At 40.2% G+C, this 19,653-nt stretch overlaps 1 protein-coding gene across 3 annotated transcripts in view; it reads right to left on the reverse strand.

Moving 5' to 3' along the window:
- tsnaxip1 (translin-associated factor X interacting protein 1) overlaps nt 1-19,653 on the reverse strand; it is a 76,200-nt gene that overhangs the window by 11,299 nt on the left and 45,248 nt on the right. For all 3 annotated transcript variants that reach the window (XM_063066790.1, XM_063066789.1, XM_063066791.1), the window contains 4 exons: nt 5,273-5,328; nt 2,467-2,595; nt 1,379-1,537; nt 158-267 (listed from right to left, as the gene is read on the reverse strand). In XM_063066790.1, the coding sequence (XP_062922860.1) occupies nt 158-267; nt 1,379-1,537; nt 2,467-2,595; nt 5,273-5,328 (454 nt within the window). The remainder of the gene's footprint in view (nt 1-157; nt 268-1,378; nt 1,538-2,466; nt 2,596-5,272; nt 5,329-19,653) is intronic.

Genomic DNA, 19,653 nt, shown 5'->3' on the forward strand with positions numbered 1-19,653 from the left:
GACTGAACCCATCAATAGTTGTATGTAGTAGGTTTAAGAATACATAAAGTTCAAACTCTGGTTCCAATTAAAAATACAAATGTTTTTCCTATTGTGCTGTGTAATAGAAAAGTCAAGCTTCCAATGTAATCAAAATACAATTGTTAACAACTCCAACCTGAACTCCCGTTTGGAAAGGATGCCTTTTCCGGCAGTGTCTCGATTTGTCAGTTCAGTCCACAGGTATGTAATAAGTTGCATCTGCCCATGGTATACACTTTCATCAACCTAATTTGTCAAGGACATAAGCATGGTGAGATAATAGAACATCTCAGCTATAATTGTTTTCTAAAAAACTTGGCCAAATTTGAAGATATTAATTTTCTTACTTCCATTAGGTAAAAATCTTATTTCCACATGTCTTTCCCTAATAAGAAAATTATAAGGAACCAGCAAGGACTGGCAAAACAAATCCAAAGTTTCATTCCCTTGGAAGTACAGCTGTCAACCATTAGTTTTGTTTTACTGTTCCATTAATCTTGAGAATGAACTAAATTTAATTGTGCAAATACAAACATCAGCAATGTACTTGCTACAACTTGTGCACAGATGTGATATCCTGTGCGCTGAGAATGAGACCAAAAAGAGGCATCTCACTTTTAACATGCTGTGATGTTCATGACAATTGTTGCATTGGCAATTAAGTACCCCAAAGGAAGTTGTTTTGTAATTAATACTATGTACCCTTTTAACAATGGATTGCCAATTAAGCTTTACAACTTAGAAAATGAGCAATTATTGAAGAAGTGTGGAGTCTAATTGCTTAGGGATGCAAATTATTGGAGATTAAAGAAAATTCTTGGCTATTCTGAGGGCCAATATTTTAAAACAGAAGCATACATGAATAAATTATATTGTCAGGGTGGCACTTAAAGAAAATAAGGATTTTTTTGATAATGTTATACTTTTACTTTTAATCCATCTTTTCTCTGGCACTTAATAGATCAGTGAAGTCAGAAATTACTGGCACAGATCAGTGGTTTATAACAATCAGTTATGAACTGCAGCAACAGAGGCACTTTGATGTACAAGATATTGGGATACAAATGGCTTTGGTCACTAATGCCAATGGCACCACTGTACTACCCCTCACCCCATCATCATATTTGCTTCCATTGCCTTCAGCTTTATCTGTGGCTGTAAGCATCTCAATAAGCGATATTAGGAATGTACAGAAGTCAAAGCTACATTTTGTTTTAGCTGCATCACATTTGTACTGATGGAATACTGTGAATGTTAAGTGTGTGGCCAAGTCTAGGATAATTCACATATCTACTAGTGTAATTTTGAAGTATTTGAATCTTGCTAGTAAACTCAGATAAGGAGTGCTGAAACTCACAATTCCATTGATAATACAGAAAAACAGATTGATGAACTCATCTGTCAGATGGTTTCTGCAGCCATAGTAAATGTTGTAAGCCCAGAGTGTGGCAGAGTCTCCATATTTCTTCTGGAGAAAGTTATGGAAAAATTCAGGAAGATTGGAACTTGTCCCACTCTGTAGATTGGGGAAGAATAATAAAGAATTTTCAAACATTACACACATCTTTATAGAAAACAGGGCATTTTAACAAAGGCATATTTACTTTCATCTATTTATTGAGATACAGTGCGGATTAGGCCCTTCGAGCCCTACCATCCAGCAACCTCATTTTAATCCTAGTCTAATCAGGGGAAAATTTACAATGACTAATTAACCTACTAACTGGTATGTCTTTGGACTGTGGGAGGAAACCAGAGCACACGGAGAAAACCTACACATTCCACAGGAAGAACATGTAGAGTCCTTACAGATGATGACAGAATTAAACTCCGAACTCCGTCACCCCGAGCTCAACAAAAATTTAATGCTGGATCTCAAATGTTTCTTCCATCACACTTTTACAGGTTGATAAAAGTCTTTGGGATGTTAGATCATAACTATATTTTAAAAATTCTATGTTTTTTCCAAAGTGAGTAATTATAATATAAAAATTCTTTAATATCTCAACAAATTGTGTCTCATCTTTGAATGCTGGCAGTTTGAAAATATCACACAGCCCTTTCTCCAATTACCTTCCACCTACATATATTACCTCCAAGTAGCAACTGGACATCAAATCTTTGACAAAATATTTTTTCTTTTCATACCCTGCGATTGAGACCATTCTCCGACTGTCAACAGCTGATTCCTCAGGATGAGTTGGGATTAAAAAGTCACACACAAGTACAGTTGTGCTCACTGACAGCAATGGCTGCTTAAAAATTCTAGATCTTTTTTCTTTCTTTTCAAAAGAATATCGATGACACCTGGGATGTAATTCTACCGCTTTAGCTGATTTCAGCTAATTTTATACAAGAAGTGACATTGAGCTAGATTTCTATACATTTCAATATTTTAATTCTGAGGAAGCCACTCATATGGTACTAAGAAGTGGATTCACAAACCTGAAGGTCATCTGCAATCTTTTCCTTCCAGATTTCTTTTAGCACACTGGTTATATTCTCCTTGCTCAAATTCATGTTCTGTACGAGACCGTCAAGACGCAAAAACAGAATAACATCTTCTCCAGTACCCTATACAGAAAATACAGTCAACATGCTTCTGGTCTACGTTTATAGGAAATATTAACATAAAAGATTCCCTGACAGTATTTGAAAAACAAGATAGCCTCCCCTAACAAAAAAAAGGAAATTAAGTTTCTAATTAAGTACACTGAAAGTTACTGTATACAAATTTACTGCTTATATTAGCATGCAACATTGCAGAAAATAGCTGTAAAATATTTAGGTCATGTAGAAGTAATTAAGGGCATCACATAAATTCATCCAGTAATCAAGGTTTTAGAAATTATGTTCTTGCCGTCCTTAGGATTGATATTGAATTAGGAGGGCAACTGTGAGGTTTTTTAATCAAATTATTTCACAAGAAGAGAGCATGGTTGGTAAAAACCACCATTTATTACCCACTCTCACTGGGAAACAACATGGTTCTAATATAATGTATAGTGTTAAACTGCTTCACAAATATGTCTATTATATATAGAAGTTTGATGCAATAATCTGATTTGTTAGGCTTGTACTTCAGTCTAATTAAAGATCAACTACAGTACAATAGTCTACTGGTACAATCACATATTGATGGCACATAATCAACTAAACTCTTAAAACAGTTGAGTGGCTTTATATTCAATTTTTGATGATAAAAACTTTTTTAATATCCAAATTATGTTTGTCTTGAAGCCCATTAGATCTACTAGGAGATTGTAATCACTGCAACCCCTTTCACCTCAACCAATTCTCAACAAAAAAAAGTTAGATGTATGGCAAATGTGTACAACATCTGAAGCCCAAGGGTTTTCTACTTCAAGTCAGATTTCCCAGAAGGGATAAAATTGGTCCTCTTGAAGATCAGAGTGGTTGGCTTTGTGTGGAACCAAAGGAAATGGGGGAGATCTTAAATGGGTTTTTTGCGTCTGTATTTACTAAGGAAGCTGGCATGAAATCTATGGAATTGAGGGAATCAAGTAGTGAGACCATGGAAACTGTACAGATTGAAAACGAGGAGGTGCTTGCTGTCTTGAGGAAAATTAAAGTGGATAAATCCCCGGGACCTGACAGAGTGTTCCCTCGGACCTTGAAGGAGACTAGTGTTGAAATTGCGGGGGCCCTGGCAGAAATATTTAAAATGTTGCTGTCTACGGGTGAAGTGCCGGAGGATTGGAGAGTGGCTCATGTTGTTCCGTTGTTTAAAAAAGGATCGAAAAGTAATCCGGGAAATTATAGGCCGGTGAGTTTAACGTCAGTAGTAGGTAAGTTATTGGAGGGAGTACTAAGAGACAGAATCTACAAGCATTTGGATAGACAGGGGCTTATTAGGGAGAGTCAACATGGCTTTGCACGTGGTAGGTCATGTTTGACCAATCTGTTGGAGTTTTTCGAGGAGGTTACCAGGAAAGTGGATGAAGGGAAGGCAGTGGATATTGTCTACATGGACTTCAGTAAGGCCTTTGACAAGGTCCTGCATGGGAGGTTAGTTAGGAAAATTCAGTCGCTAGGTATACATGGAGAGGTGGTAAATTGGATTAGACATTGGCTCGATGGAAGAAGCCAGAGAGTGGTGGTAGAGAATTGCTTCTCTGAGTGGAGGCCTGTGACTAGTGGTCTACCACAGGGATCAGTGCTGGGTCCATTGTTATTTGTCATCTATATCAATGATCTGGATGATAATGTGGTAAATTGGATCAGCAAGTTTGCTGATGATACAAAGATTGGAGGTGTAGTAGACAGTGAGGAAGGTTTTCAGAGCCTGCAGAGGGACTTCTTAATACTGACAAGTGTGAGGTATTGCACGTTGGAAGGACAAACCAACGTAGAACATACAGGGTTAATGGTAAGGCACTGAGGAGTGCAGTGGAACAGAGGGATCTGGGAATACAGATACAAAATTCCCTAAAAGTAGCATCACAGGTAGATAGGGTCGTAAAGAGAGCTTTTGGTACATTGGCCTTTATTAATCGAAGTATTGAGTATAAGAGCTGGAATGTTATGATGAGGTTGTATAAGGCATTGGTGAGGCCGAATCTGGAGTATTGTGTTCAGTTTTGGTCACCAAATTACAGGAAGGATATAAATAAGGTTGAAAGAGTGCAGAGAAGGTTTACAAGGATGCTGCTGGGACTTGAGAAACTCAGTTACAGAGGAAGGTTGAATAGGTTAGGACTTTATTCCCTGGAGCGTAGAAGAATGAGGGGAGATTTGATAGAGGTATATAAAATTATGATGGGTATAGATAGAGTGAATGCAAGCAGGCTTTTTCCACTGAGGCAAGGGGAGAAAAAAACCAGAGGACATGGGTTAAGGGTGAGGGGGGAAAAGTTTAAAGGGAACATTAGGGGGGGCTTCTTCACACAGGAAGTGGTGGGAGTGTGGAATGAGCTGCCAGACGAGGTGGTAAATGCGGGTTCTTTTTTAACATTTAAGAATAAATTGGACAGATACATGGATGGGAGGTGTATGGAGGGATATGGTCCGTGTGCAGGTCAGTGGGACTAGGCAGAAAATGGTTCGGCACAGCCAAGAAGGGCCAAAGGGCCTGTTTCTGTGCTGTAGTTTCTATGGTTCTATGGTTCCAAGATATATCAGTCCTCTAGGTTATTCAGCTAAATGTGCTAGAAACTACCTTTGAATAGATGGGCATGCTAAACAATTTCACACTACTGTAACATTAAATGAATCATTATGAAACTCATACCAATCCTTCAAAGTATTCTTCCTTTGTTTTATTTAGATCATCTGCCATCTGAGGGTCTGTTCAAATTTCAAGCAAAAGCAATGCATTAGTTTTCCCTGAATAAATTAAAACAAGATACGTGATAAAAGGGCAAACAGTAGTATTTTATCTAAAATTTGATTTACTATTAGTTTCTTATTCACTCATTTACATTTGAATATGTGATTTGATCAAAAAAATCATGTAATAGTTAAAATTGCAATGATTAATTACTATTTATGTAAGCAAATCTATTAAGGAGAGTACAAACCATCTAATTCTAATACAAAATTCTGTGTGATTGATATTTGCCTGTATATTACCAATTTATTATACTTCTGGGGAATGAGCTTGTCATTACTTTAAAGATTTTAAATCAGCCTTAACTACAGTTGATGAGTGTGCCTTGAATCTCTGCTGTAATTGTTGAGAAAGTGAGAATGAAATATTCATACAAAATTAATAATAATGTGATTAGGGTGTTAAATTGCAGCGGCAAGACATTGATTACATTTAGCCAACAGCTAATAAGAGAAGAGAAATATTAATCCTGCAAAAAAGCCAGACAAAGACTGTTTTTTTAATAAGAGAACATCTAACCACCTATCCTTAAATCACATTCCCATTGGTGAGTACCCTACTATCAATGTCCTGAGGGTCAATATTGACTTGAAGCTCAACTGGACCAGTTGCATAAACACTGCCAGAGGCTGGGTATTCTGTAGTAAGTGACCTAGCAGTTGGCATCACAAAATTTTCCCTCCATCTACAAGGCACAAGTTAGAAGTACCAGGTTGAATACCCCTTATCTGAAATGATTTGGGCTGGAAGCATTTCTGATTTTGGATTTTGGAATATATAATGAGATAGCTTAGGTTCACCGTCATTTCAGACTCTGAATTTGTGCTATCTGTAAGCAGTCTTTGTTTTACACTTGTTCATTACACACCTACTTAACAGTAAAAATTATTATATGCCATTAATATATTGAAAATATAATGTGTGCAAGGTGACAAAAGCTGCACAGCAGCATCAAGAATCTGCGGTTGAACAAACCATGCAGGCTTTCTGGCTCCACCTACGATGTCAGTTCACACACGCAATGAACAGAAGTTAATGAAAAATAGAAAAACTGCATAAAGTGAAAAATGAAGATCTCGATCATAAATTGAAAGAAGAGATTTGTCAGTATCAGAAAGAACATATGGGTTACTCAACCTGAATTTAGTATGTTTTCTTGGATGAATACAATACTGTACCATTAATAAAATGTTGATATTTGCCCAGGCTATGACAACAGCACTTTCCAAACCTGCCATCTAGAAAGGGCAGCAGCAGTGTGAAAACACCATCACTTGTATCGCTTACTTCAATTTGCACACTGCCCTGACATCGATAGACATTGTGGCCGTTTTTGTCCTTTTTGCAGGTACTCAAGAAGGTGCCACATATGAGACTGCTTAACAAGATAAAATCGTATGGCAATCCTATGGAATTGATGGTTTGTGGATGATATGAAGTTAGGAGGAGGAGTAGGTAGTGCTGAGGAAGCAATGCGATTGCAGCGGGACAAATTGGAAGAACAGGCAAAAAAGTGGCAGATGGAATACAGTGCTGGGAAATGTATGATAATTATTTTGGTAAACGGAATAATAGTGTGGACTATTATCTAAATTGGGAGAAGGTTCAAACATCAGAGGTGCAGAAGGACTTAGAAGTCCTCATGCAATGCTCCCAGAAGATTAATTTACAGATTGAGTCTGTGGTAAGGAAGGCAAATGCAATGTTGGCATTTATTTTAAGGGGAATAGAATATAAAAGCAAGGAGATAATGCTGAGGTTTTATAAGACACTTGTCAACAGTTTTTGACCCCATATTTCAAAAAGGATGTGTTGTCATTGGAGAGAGTCCAGAGAGGTTCACAAGGATGATTCTGGGAATGAAGCGGTTAACCTATGTGGAGCATTTGGCAGCTTTAGGCCTGTACTCAGTGGAATTCAAAAGACTGTGAGGGGATATCATTGAAACCTACTGAAGGATTAGATAGGGTGGATGTGGAGAGGATGTTTCCTATGATGGGTGTATCCAAAACTCGAGGGCACAGCCTCAAAATTGAGGGGTGAACTTTTGGAACAGACGTAAGCAGTAATTTTTTTTAGTAGTGAATCTTTGGAATGCTCTGTCACAGACTGTGGTGGAGGCTAAGTGCGTGGGTATATTTAAGGCAGAATTTGATAGTTTCCTGATTGGTGAGGGCATCAAAGGATATGGTGAAACGGCAGGTGTACGGGGTTGAGTGGGATCCAGGATCAGCCATGATGGAATGGCGGAGCAGACTGATTGGGCTGAATGACTTAATTCTGCTCCTATGTCTTATGGTCTTATGCTTCACCGTCAGTTTATCAAATGAATTAGAGAGGCTAGTATATGCTACCAATACCAAGATCTCCAACACAAATAAAAAATGTTCAGTTTGTCTGTTAGCTTTGTCTGTTTGGCAGACAAAATAATATGTGGTGAGAAATATTAGTCTGCCCACTACCTAAAATGTTCTATCCCCTGCTTTCGTGTGATTTTATCGGACAGTTGAGAAAATGTGAATAACTGCCTATGTGCTGGATACATAGACTTGGATGTCTAGACTTCAATATATAACAGATATTATAAAAGGAACAGAAATGTTCAGCATAAAAGAAGTCTAGTAATCTAGCATTGACTTTAATAGTTTTTTGTTCATTCCCTCACTGTTATTTTCTCTTATAGTTTCCACGGTACCACAACTTTCCCTATTTGAGAGGATACGTGTGTCATCATTCCCACTCTGCTACCCTAGTGGGACAAATGATGTGAGTTTCTGTGGACCTGACTCATGTTAACAAGTTTATTGCAGACCTCATTTCAAAATTCAAAATTCAAAATTCATTCTGCCAGCTCATTTGACTGAAAGTACCAGGGTTAGCCAGAACTGAGCAGGAGAAATTTGAACTTTTCTACAAATGGCAATTGATAAACAAAAAAGGTTCTGCTAATTCAGAGTAACACACACGAAATACTGGAGGAACTTCATCAAAATTGGAAAGGAGGAGGAAGGAAACCAGAATAAGAAGGTGAGGGATGATGATAGGTGAAACCAAATGAGGGGGAAGATAGGTGGTGTGGGAGGGGGAAAGAATTGAGAAGCTGGGAGGTGATAGGTAGACAGTGGCGGTGCCAGAGATTTTTTCTTGCTGGCACTACAGTGGGGCTGAATTATTCAGTGATGGTGCTGAGGGATGTACTGTATGGTAATATGTATTCACAAGGCCAGACGCGTGGTGTTCAAAAGCCAGTTTCAAGCATTATGTGCCTACTATAAATGCCTCTGTTGATTCACAAGCAACAGCAATTGATCGGTCTAATATAGAAGTGAACTGTGACAGTGTCAACAGCATTGGACACAACCCGAGCTACACAGAGCATAAACAAACAAACCAACAGAGCATCCGACCCACAGCGCACAAAGTGAATCACGCACCAATCCCGCAATCAGCGTCAAATGCGTGCTTTTCAACTGAGAAACACAAGACTATCCCCCAATGTCCACTGCTACATAGGCAGACAATGCCAAAAGATATACCGTTATTAAAGTCAAATAAGGCAAACAACAGATGCAAGGCTTTACCAGGAGTTGGACAAATCGTACTCTGACCATGCAATACCTCAATTAATTCGACTACTGAATTTATAACAAAAATCAACACAATCACCACTTGGAAGTCTAAGCAAAACCAGTAGGCTTAATAGCAGTAAGTGTAATATTTTAGGATTTGCAGGAAACATAAGGACTATGGAGTATCCACCACAAAATAATAATAATAATCAGCATTAGTCTTGGCCCAAATTTTTAAAAAATCAACTGCACTCACCATTGATGTTTTCAGAGAAGCTCAATCCATCTATTGTTGTGATTGGTGGCGAAAGCATCAATGATTTTCTGGATGGCAAGTGTTTTGGTCCTCCAGCTGTCTATGGCAAACAGAGTCAAGTTGCTGTTCTGAGCATCGCCGCTGCTGTTCCTTAGGTAGTTTTTGAGACGTCTGAGGCAAAAGAAACTCCATTTGCACGAGGCAGATGTCACAGGTAGAATCACTGATAATGCAGATTAGTTGGTATAAATTTATAAATGCATTGTGGTAGGGTCTCATTAGAGCTAGAAATTCCACTGTATCATTCACTGCCTGTCCTTGCTTTTGTTTTGTTTCCAGCAGACGCCGAACCTGATGTAGCTCTGCAGTCAGGTTCACTTCAGTCCCTCCATAGTATTGGGCCACTGGCCAAAGACAAATCTTGTCTAGAAAGAACTTGTGTTTGGGACTCAATGCTGAGTCTCCAGTCAGAATACCCCTAGTCTCAATTGAGAACCGTCTTTTCATTTCAGTCAGAAGTCTGTCTATAATCGGATAGAAACAGTGCTTGTGAATATCATCAGAGGATGTGACCGGTGTGCGTTGAGTTTGGGCCTCAACAACAAAACCATGTAGGTGGCGGGGTGGCTGGGCCTGTCTCCTTTCATGTGGTCTGCTCTGTATACCAGCCTTGATGCACAGGTCCCCAGCTCTTGCCTGAATTTCACTCCATAATTCCTCTCCCTGTTTTGCTGAGAGTGCATCGATAACAGACTGAGCCAAGTCTACAGCGGATGAAAGCTCCAAACTGGGAGATCGTAGCTGGTCTGACATGAACTTGGTGACTTGGAATAAATCCTCAAACAGAGTGAGAAGTAAAGCAAATTGGTCGTCAACCAGTTCATTTACAGCTCTGGCCTCCATTTTCCTCCGTGCATTTGGTTGACCCATAATATTCTGCAGTGTAGCTAGAATGGCAGGGAGTGATTTGCTTGTAGCCCACAAAGCTGTATACTGCCATGCCCAGTGTGTATCTGACAATTTCTTCAACTCCACGGGCTGTGCAGTTGATTCCAGTTCTCTTGGATTCTTCTTGAAAAGATCATGGGCAACAGAGTTTGAAAAGAAGTTGTAAAGCAGCTGCACAGTTTCAAAAAACTCACCCGTTTGTGGTACATTGCTCACAACATCCACTAAAGTAAGGTTAGGTCTGTGAGCATGGCAGTGTATATATAATGCCTGCAGGACCTCTTTCCTAAACCTCTCTTGTACCCTGTTATTGCACCCGGACATCACTGCCGCCCCGTCATAACACTGACCTATACATGCGTTCTATCAATAACACACTGGGCGAGTGTCTGTTCAATGCTTTTAAGAAACAACTCTGCATCCAACCCTTCTGCTGGAGTGAAGTGTTAAGAATTCTTCAAGCACTGTTTCGTTATTCAAATACCGCACCACCACTGATATTTGCTGCTTTTTACTTAAGTCTTTACTTTCATCCACAATGATGGCAAAATGTCCAGCCTCCTTGATTTCTGCACTTATTTGACGTCTGAGCATATCTGCCATAATACCCATAATTTCACTTTGGATATCGTGATGGGTGTTTTTTGCATTTTCAGGATTGTCCTCTATTTTTTAGCTATATTCTTATCAAACTGTCCAATTACACTGAGCAACTCAACAAAGTTTCCCCTATTGCTAGATCCATCATTCTCCCGGTGTCCTCGCTGGGCAATGCCTTGGCACGCAGTATAGCGTAGAGACTCAACCACAGCTCTCATATACTCACGATTTTCTTGGACAATCTTTGCATGTCCTTTGTCAAGCATATTTCCCAATCTTGAACCGTCTTGTTTTCTCAATCTGAATTCGGCCCATGCCTCCATCGCAAACTTATGAGCTGCACTTACATGGTGGGTTTTGAAAGCTGTTGTAGTTTTCCGTCAGTTGCGGTAACCGGTGACAGTGAAGGTAGACTCAGAATGGAACCCATGTCCTCCACACAGGAAATGCCTGCATGCAAAGCAGAATGTAATATCTTTGTTGATCGAATATTCCAGCCGGTCAAACCAGCCACGAATAAAAATCCTTTGCTGATGGCCAAGCTGTTACGAGCAGCGAAGGGTACTTTTTCAATGCTGGCCGACAGGGTCCTTCCTCAGGCTGCTGGCTAACATCGCTAACAGTATTCCCACTAGCACTAAGAGCAGCTTCATCGATGTTCTCTTCCGAATCCAGCTCCACTTCTTGTTCCTCTACTTCGCCCTCACACTCCTTCGATGAACTGCTGTCGTCCTCATCCCCACTTACTTCTTTCTGCATGTCCATAAGACCATAAGACAAAGGAGCAGAAGTCGGCCATTCGGCCCATCGAGTCTGCTCTGCCATTTTATCATGAGCTGATCCATTCTCCCATTTAGTCCCACTCCCCTGCCTTCTCACTATAACCTTTGATGCCCTGGCTACTCAGATACCTATCAATCTCTGCCTTAAATACACCCAATGACTTGGCCTCCACTGCTGCCCGTGGCAACAAATTCCATAGACTCACCAGCCTCTGGCTAAAAAATTTCTTCGCATCTCTGTTCTGAATGGGCGCCCTTCAATCCATAAGTCATGCCCTCTTGTACTAGACTCCCCCATCATGGCAAACAACTTTGCCACATCCACTCTGTCCATGCCTTTCAACATTCAAAATGTTTCTGTGAGGTCCCCCCTCATTCTTCTAAACTCCAAGGAATACAGTCCAAGAGCGGACAAACGTTCCTCATATGTTAACCCTCTCATTCCCGGAATCATTCTAGTGAATCTTCTCCGTACCCTTTCCAATGTCAGCACATCCTTTCTTAAATAGCGAACCCAAAACTGCCCACAGTACTCCAAGTAAGGTCTTACCCGCGCCTTATAGAGCCTCAACATCACATCTCTGCTCCTATACTCTATTCCTCTACAAATGAGTGCCAACATTGCATTCGCCTTCTTCACCACTGACTCAACCTGGAGGTTAACCTTAATGGTATCCTGCATGAGGACTCCCAAGTCCCGTTGCATCTCAGAACTTTGAATTCTCTCCCCATTTAAATAATAGTCTGCCTGTTTATTTCTTCTGCCAAAGTGCATAACCATACACTTTCCAACATTGTATTTCATTTGCAACATTGTATTTCATTTCATGTCACTTTCAATTAAGACAGGCTCAGGCTGAGACACCACTGATTTCTCTGAATGAGGTCGTATTCTCACTAAAAATTGATCCATTATTCATGCCGGCCAAAATAATGCATGTGCCAGGCCTACTCTAGCTTGTAAAAGCACAATGTGTGTGTGTGTGTGTGTGTGTGTGTGTGTGTGTGTGTGGCATCCGTTAGTCTCGCGAGACCACGGATCTGTGCCTGGATGTATACTATCTATCTCTCGAGTGAGTGATATCACTACCTTAAGTGATCTTAGATCAGCTTAACTGATCTAAGGACAGCAACGGCAAGACATTGACAACGAATGAATAAGCAGAAGTGTATAGTGGACAAATTTCAGTTAATTTCTTGGTGGTGCTAGCACCACCTTAGCGCCGCCCCTGTAGGTGGAATAGTTAAAGGGCTGAATAAGACAGAATTTACAGGAGAGCAGAGTGGACCATGGGAGGAAGGGAAGGAGGAGGAGATCCAGTGGGTAGTGATATACATATGAGAAGAGAAAGGTTAAGAGGAGAGCCAGAAAAGGGAATGAAAAAAGAAAGAATGGGGAGGGGTAGAAATTACCAAAGTTATAAAACTCAATGTTCATGCTGTCAGGTTGGAGGCTATCCAGATGGAACATGAGATGTTGCTCCTCCACCTGAGAGAGGCCTCATTGTGGCAGCAGAGGAGGCCATGGACCAACATGTCACAATGAGAATGGCAAGAAGAATTAAAATGGGTGGTCACTGGGAAATCTCGCCTGTTGCGAGGCCAATTGATGCTGCATCAATTTAAAAACAGAAACACGAGGAAATCTGCAGATGCTTCAAGTTCAAGCAACACACATCAAAGTTGCTGGTGAACTCAGCAGGCCAGGCAGCATCTATAGGAAGAGGTACAGTTGACGTTTCGAGCCGAGACCAACGTCAACTGTACCTCTTCCTATAGATGCTGCCTGGCCTGCTGCGTTCACCAGCAACTTTGATGTGTGTTGCTGCATCAATTGTTCACTTTAAGTCTGTGATTCATAGCTTATTATTCTCTGAATATTTAAAATAATGAAAATATGTAAGTTAGCTTCGATCTACAATAGCAAAGGCAACACTGTATTTGGCACAATTGTGAACAGAGCATTGCTGTAACTAGACAAATGACAGAAGGAGGACGATGAAGTGGTTGAACTTAAAATCAAGTACAGAAAGATTTAATGAGAAAGGCTTGGTTGAGAGAGATTGAGAGAAGAAAATGGAAAAGAAAAAATATAGAAATGATAAATAACTTGATTAAGCATAGAAACATTTTAACTATTTAGAACAATTCATCTTCTGAAGGAATGAAAATACTGCATTATCTGCATCTTGAACTGGGTGGGGCAGGAAGTTGAATGATACAAAAGCAGGGAATGTGTACATGCTTGTAAGTTAAGGCAGCGAAGAGGTTACTCTGATCCAAAATTATCAGAGTTACACAACACAGAAACAGAACCTCCAGACCAACTTGACCATGTAGTCTACCTGAGTCAGTTGTATTTGCCTGTGTTTGTCTTTAAATGTTGTAATTGTACCAGGCTGTGCCAGCTCATTCCATATATCCATCTCCTCTCTGTAAAAAAGTTGCCCCTTTGGTCCCTTTTGAATCTTTTTCATTCTCACCATAAACCTATGCTCCTTGTTTGAGTTACTCCTACGTTGGGAAAGAGTCTGCTATAATTATGCCCTTGATTTTTACAAACTGCTTTAAGATCACCCCTCAGCCTCCATCGCTCAGGTCAAGAAATCCCAGCCTATCCAGTCTCTCCTCACAAGTCAAGCCCTCCTGTGCTAGCAACATCCTTGTCAATCTTTTCTGCATCCTCTCTAGCTTAATCACATCTTTTCTACATTACTCCAATAGAACTACATACATTACTCCAAGTTGTGTCTCACTAACTGTACATTTGCAACATGTCCCTACTCTTGTACGCAGTGCCCTGACCACAGAAGGTAAGTGTGCCAAATTCTCTTTTCACCACCCTGTCACCATTGTCAGGGATGGGGCCCCTAGTTCTCTCTGTACTACACTTCCCAGAACTCTGACATTCATCGTGAATGTCCTTCCCTGGTGAACTTCCTAAAACATATCACTCTGCAATTGTCTGAGTTAACTTCCATCTGCTATTTCTTTGTCCACTTTCTATCTATCTATTATAATCTTAGGCAACCTTCTTCACTGTACACCACAAAACTTACTAATCATGCAGCCCACATTTTCCTTCAAACCATTATTACATCTGACAAACAATAGAGGACTCAGTGTTGATCCCACTGGGACACCACAGGTCACAGGCCTCCAATTTGGAAAACAATTGGTCCGGTTGCCCTAGATCCATATGATCTAACCTTCTGGACAAGCCTACTAAACAGGATCTCAGTCAAAGCTCTTGCTAGAGTCCATGTAGACATCTACCACCCTGCATTCATCAATCCAATCGATCACCTCTTCAAAAGAAAACTCAATCAGATTCATGATACATGATCTGTTATGCACAAAGTCATGGTTACTATTCCTAATTGGTTCCTGCCTTTCCAAATGCAAATAGATCCTGCCTCTCACAATCCTCTACAGTAGTGCTCACCAACCTTTTTAAGCCCAAGATCCCCTACCCCAGCCTTACTGAAAGGCAAGATCGACCGACTAAATCGTTTAGAGAAAACAGCTCAGATCGTACTTCCAACTTGAGGCCTTTTATTTGGGCTAATTGTATTTAATTACATAAAATGTTTTTGTCAAACTTTCAAATTAATTCAACCAAGAAAACACTGTAACTAGCATATCAAACAGGTCATAGTGGCATCAAGCTCATCCAATAATGCCTTGACTAAGCGGTGCTGAAGCGCTTTTGCTCGAATCAAGTTTATCAGTTTGGCCACCAGTGTCATTACATGAGAAAAGTCCATGACCTTCCCAGCCAAGGCCTGCTGATAATCCAGGAAGTCTGGAAAATCAGGGTCCCTATGGCACAGTGCTATAAAACTAACATGCACACCGCGCATTGCTGGGCCCCCATCAGTAGTAATTGCCACCAGTTTATGAATGGGGATGTCATTTTCACGGACATATTTTTTAAACTCATTGTAAATATCCTCACCTCTCGTTCTCTCCTTTAATTGCAAAAGAGTGAGGAAGTCCTCCTTCGTTGTAAAATCCTGGAAAGCCATTCTGACAAATACAACAAGCTGAGCTGTTTGCATTACATCCAGGGATTCATTGAACTGTCATGAAAAATATTCACAGAGTGACAAGTCCTTTAACACTTGTCGATCCACGTCCTCTGAGCAGCAAGTTTGCTGGGCCTTCAACCCTGATTTCAGCTCCTCAACTTTCCAGGTATTGGTAAACTGTTACTGAGACACTAGTATACGTTTCAGGGGTATGCAAGCTAATGACACCACTGTTTTTGCTTCCCATTTCTTTTACATTTGGGGAATGTTGGAATTTAAAGGGGGAGAAGTGTTGTAATGTGAGCATTATAAAGATAAGTTAATACCAATTAAGATCATAGTAATATAGCAATACTCTTGCTACGGAAAGCTGTTTGTAAAGAGAGATTGTTTCTGGGGTTGCGGGGTTTTCCTTCCGGCCTTTTCTGCCCGGTGCGCATCAGTGAAAACCTCTGTATGCGAATATCCTTTTACCGTCCCAGATAAAGTTGTTCCTTTTGGGCATGAAGTTGTTCAGTTGTCCTTTTTCAAAGTAGAAGTTACTACATATTTGCATCAAAAGGTTTATCAAGCATAATGTATTTGTGTATTTATTTTTCCTTTTGTTTCGGAATCTGCTGGGAAAGTCTCAAAGATCGACCAGTCGATTGTGATTGACTGGTTGGTGACCACTACTCTACAGTAACTTACCTATCATTGACAATTAGCATACTAGCATGCAACTCCCCAGCTTGTGTTGCAGTCCTTCTTAAATAAAATAAAATTATCCATCCTCCAGTCTTTTGGTAAATTGCCCATGGATAACAGAGATACAAACATCTATCAGGGCACCAGCAATTGCTTCCATTCCACAACATCCTTGAATGTACTCGGTCAAGCTCTGGGGCTTAATGGACCCTAATAGATCTCAAGACTGCCAGAATCAACATCTGAATCAGATTGAATTATTATCACTGACATATGTAGTGAACTTAGTTTTTTTGCAGCAATATATTTTTAATAAAGTATTACTATGCTACAATGAAAATATATTAAAAAGAATAATAGTCTTCCGAGATGTTAATGCCCAGGAACTTGAAGCTGTTCACCCTTTCCGTTGCTGACCTTTGACGAGGACTGGTGTGTGTTCTCTCAACTTCTCCTTCCTTGGTCATACTGACGTTGAGTGCAAGATTGTTGGCGACACAACTCAACCAGTTGAACTATCTCACTCAGTCTGAGATCCTGCCAACAACAGTTGTGTCATCAGTGAATTTATAGATGGCACTTGAGCTGTGCTGAGCCACACTGTCATGAGTATAGAGAGAGTACAGCAGTGGGCTGAAATGCAACCTTGAGTTGCGCCTGCATTGATCGTCGGCGATGAAGACATATTATTTCTGGTCCGCATCCCCTTTACTTCTTAAACATCCTTATACTCCTCAAGGAGTTTCCTTGATCACAGTTGTCTTTATTTGATATATACCTCCTTTTAACTGACCAGAGCCTCAATACTTCCTCTCAAGGAAGGTTCCCTAATCCTGCCAGCCTTGCCTTCTCTATGACAGGAAGATATTCACCATGAACTCTCCCTATCTCACTTTGCAGAGCTTCCCCTTTACCAGATGTCCCTTTACCTACTAGTGGTCTCTTTCAATCAACCTTGGTAAATTCCTGTGCAATGCCATCAAAATTAGGCTTGCCCCAATTTAGGACTTGAACTTGTGAGCCAGTCCTATTTTTTGCCATAAGTACTTTCAAACAAAGAGTATCGTGGTCATTGACCCCAAAGCAATTCCATTTTGATTGCGAACGGTATTCTGCTTGACCTCGTGAGTTTTTCTAGCATTTTCCAATTTTCTTTTGAATTTCCAACATCTGCCTTTTTTTTTCAATTTTGTGAAATTTGGATCAATATATTAAAAATTGAGCAGTGTGTTCCCATTCCAGTATTTCAATGGTATTATCCATATCCTTGTAGTTTGCACCTGAGCATTAAAGTTTGAGTATATTGATTCACATGTTAATGTGTGTGGCACACATTGCCCAGTGACATCACCACAAAAGTCCTTTCTGATACTGACAAAATCTATATAACATTTTACTGTAACGACAGGAAAATTGTTAACAACTACAATTAAATCTCCAAATAAAAAAGGGAAAAACTCCTGTACTTAAGACTCTGTATACTATACTTTCAGTCCTATACTTTGAGACGGAAACTAAGGGACGTAGCATCAAGATTCAGGGTACTAGATTTAGGATAGAGAGGAGGAGAAATTGATTTTTCCCAGAGAAGAACTGTCAAGCCAGGGAAGCAGTAAAGGCTACCCCATTAAATATATTTAAGCTACAATTAGATAGATTTTTGCAAACCAAGGCAATTAATGGTTATGGGGAAAAGACAGGTGGGCGGAGCTGAGTCCACAACCAGGTCAGCCATGATCTTATTGAATGATTTGGCAAGCTAGGTAAACTATTGTGTTAGAGTCATAGAATACAATCATAGAGTCATGGAAAAGTAAGGTACAATTACAGGCCATTTGGCCTGTCTAGTCCATGCCTCCCACAGCGCTCTGAGTGAAGAAGTTTTCCCTCATGTTCCCCTTAAACATTTCACCTTTTACCCTTAACCCATGACCTCTGATTGTAGTCCCACCCAACCTCAGTGGAAAAAGCCTGCTTGCATTTATTCCATCTGTACCCCTCATAATTTTGTGTACCTGTATCAAATCTCCTCTCAATCTTCTGTGCTGTAAGGAATAAAGCCCTTATTCAATCTTTCCTTATAACTCAGGTCCTCCAGACCCGGCAACAGCCTTGTAAATGTTCTCTGTATTCTTTCAACCTTATTTACATCTTTCCTGTAGGTAGGTGACCAAAATTGCAAATAATACTCCAAATTAGATCTCATCAATGTCTTATGCAGCTTCAATATACCAGCCTATACTTTGATTTATGAAGGCTAATGTGCCAATGGCTTTCTTAATGACCCTATCTACCTGTTGCACCAATTTCAAAGAATTATGGATCTGTATTCCCAGATCCATTTGATCTACCACATTCCTTAGTGCTCTACCGTTCCTGTGTAATACCTACCCTGGTCAATCCTACCAAAGTGCAACAGCTCACGGTGCCTTGTCAAATGCCTTGCTAAACTCCAGTAGAGAACATACACTGCCTTGCCTTCATCCATTTTCCTGGCAACATCCTTGAAAAACTTTATGAGATTGGTTAGACGTGACCTACCACAGATGAAGCCATGTTGACCAAGCTTAATCATTCCATGTCTATCCAAATACTTATGTATCTGGTCCCTTAGGATATCTTCCAATAACTTTTCCCCAACTTATGTCAGGCTCACCAGCCTATAATTTCCTGGTTTACGTTTGGAGCCTTTCTTAAACAGTGGAACAACATTGGCTATCCTCCAATCCTCTGGTACCTCGCCTGCTGCTAAGGATGATTTAAATATCTCTGTTCGGGCTCCAACAGTTTCTGCACTTGCCTTCCATGGGGTCCAAGGAAACACCTTGTCAGGCCCTGGGGATTTATCCACTTTGATTTGCCCCAGGACAGCAAACACCACTTCCTCTGTAATCTGTACAGGGTCCATGAAGTTGATGCCACTTTGTCTCACTTCTATAGACTCTGTGTGACTCCTGAGTAAAAGCAGATGCAAAAAAATGATTTAAGATCCTCACCCCCATCTCTTTTGACTCCACACATGGATTACTATTCTGTTCTTCCAGAGGATCAATTTTGTCCCTTGCAATCCTTTTGCTCTTAACATATCTGTAGTATTCCTTAAGATTCTCCTTCACTTTATCTGCTAGGGAAACTTCATGCCTTCTTTTAGCCCTCCTGATTTCTTTCTTAAGCATTCTTTTGTATTTCTTATACTTCATAAGCACCTCACTTTTTCCTATCTCCCTATACCTGCTATGCACCTCCTTTTTTTCTTAACCAGGGCCTCAATATCTCTAGAAAACCAAGGTTCACTACACTTGTTATCTATACCTTTTATTCAGACAGGCACAGACAAGCTTTGTACTCTCAAAATTTCACTTTTGAAGGTCTCCCCATACAAAGCATACTGCCAGAAAACAGCCTGTCC

Source organism: Mobula hypostoma, chromosome 14, assembly GCF_963921235.1.
Source record: "Mobula hypostoma chromosome 14, sMobHyp1.1, whole genome shotgun sequence".
In the NCBI taxonomy this organism is placed as follows: domain Eukaryota; kingdom Metazoa; phylum Chordata; class Chondrichthyes; order Myliobatiformes; family Myliobatidae; genus Mobula; species Mobula hypostoma.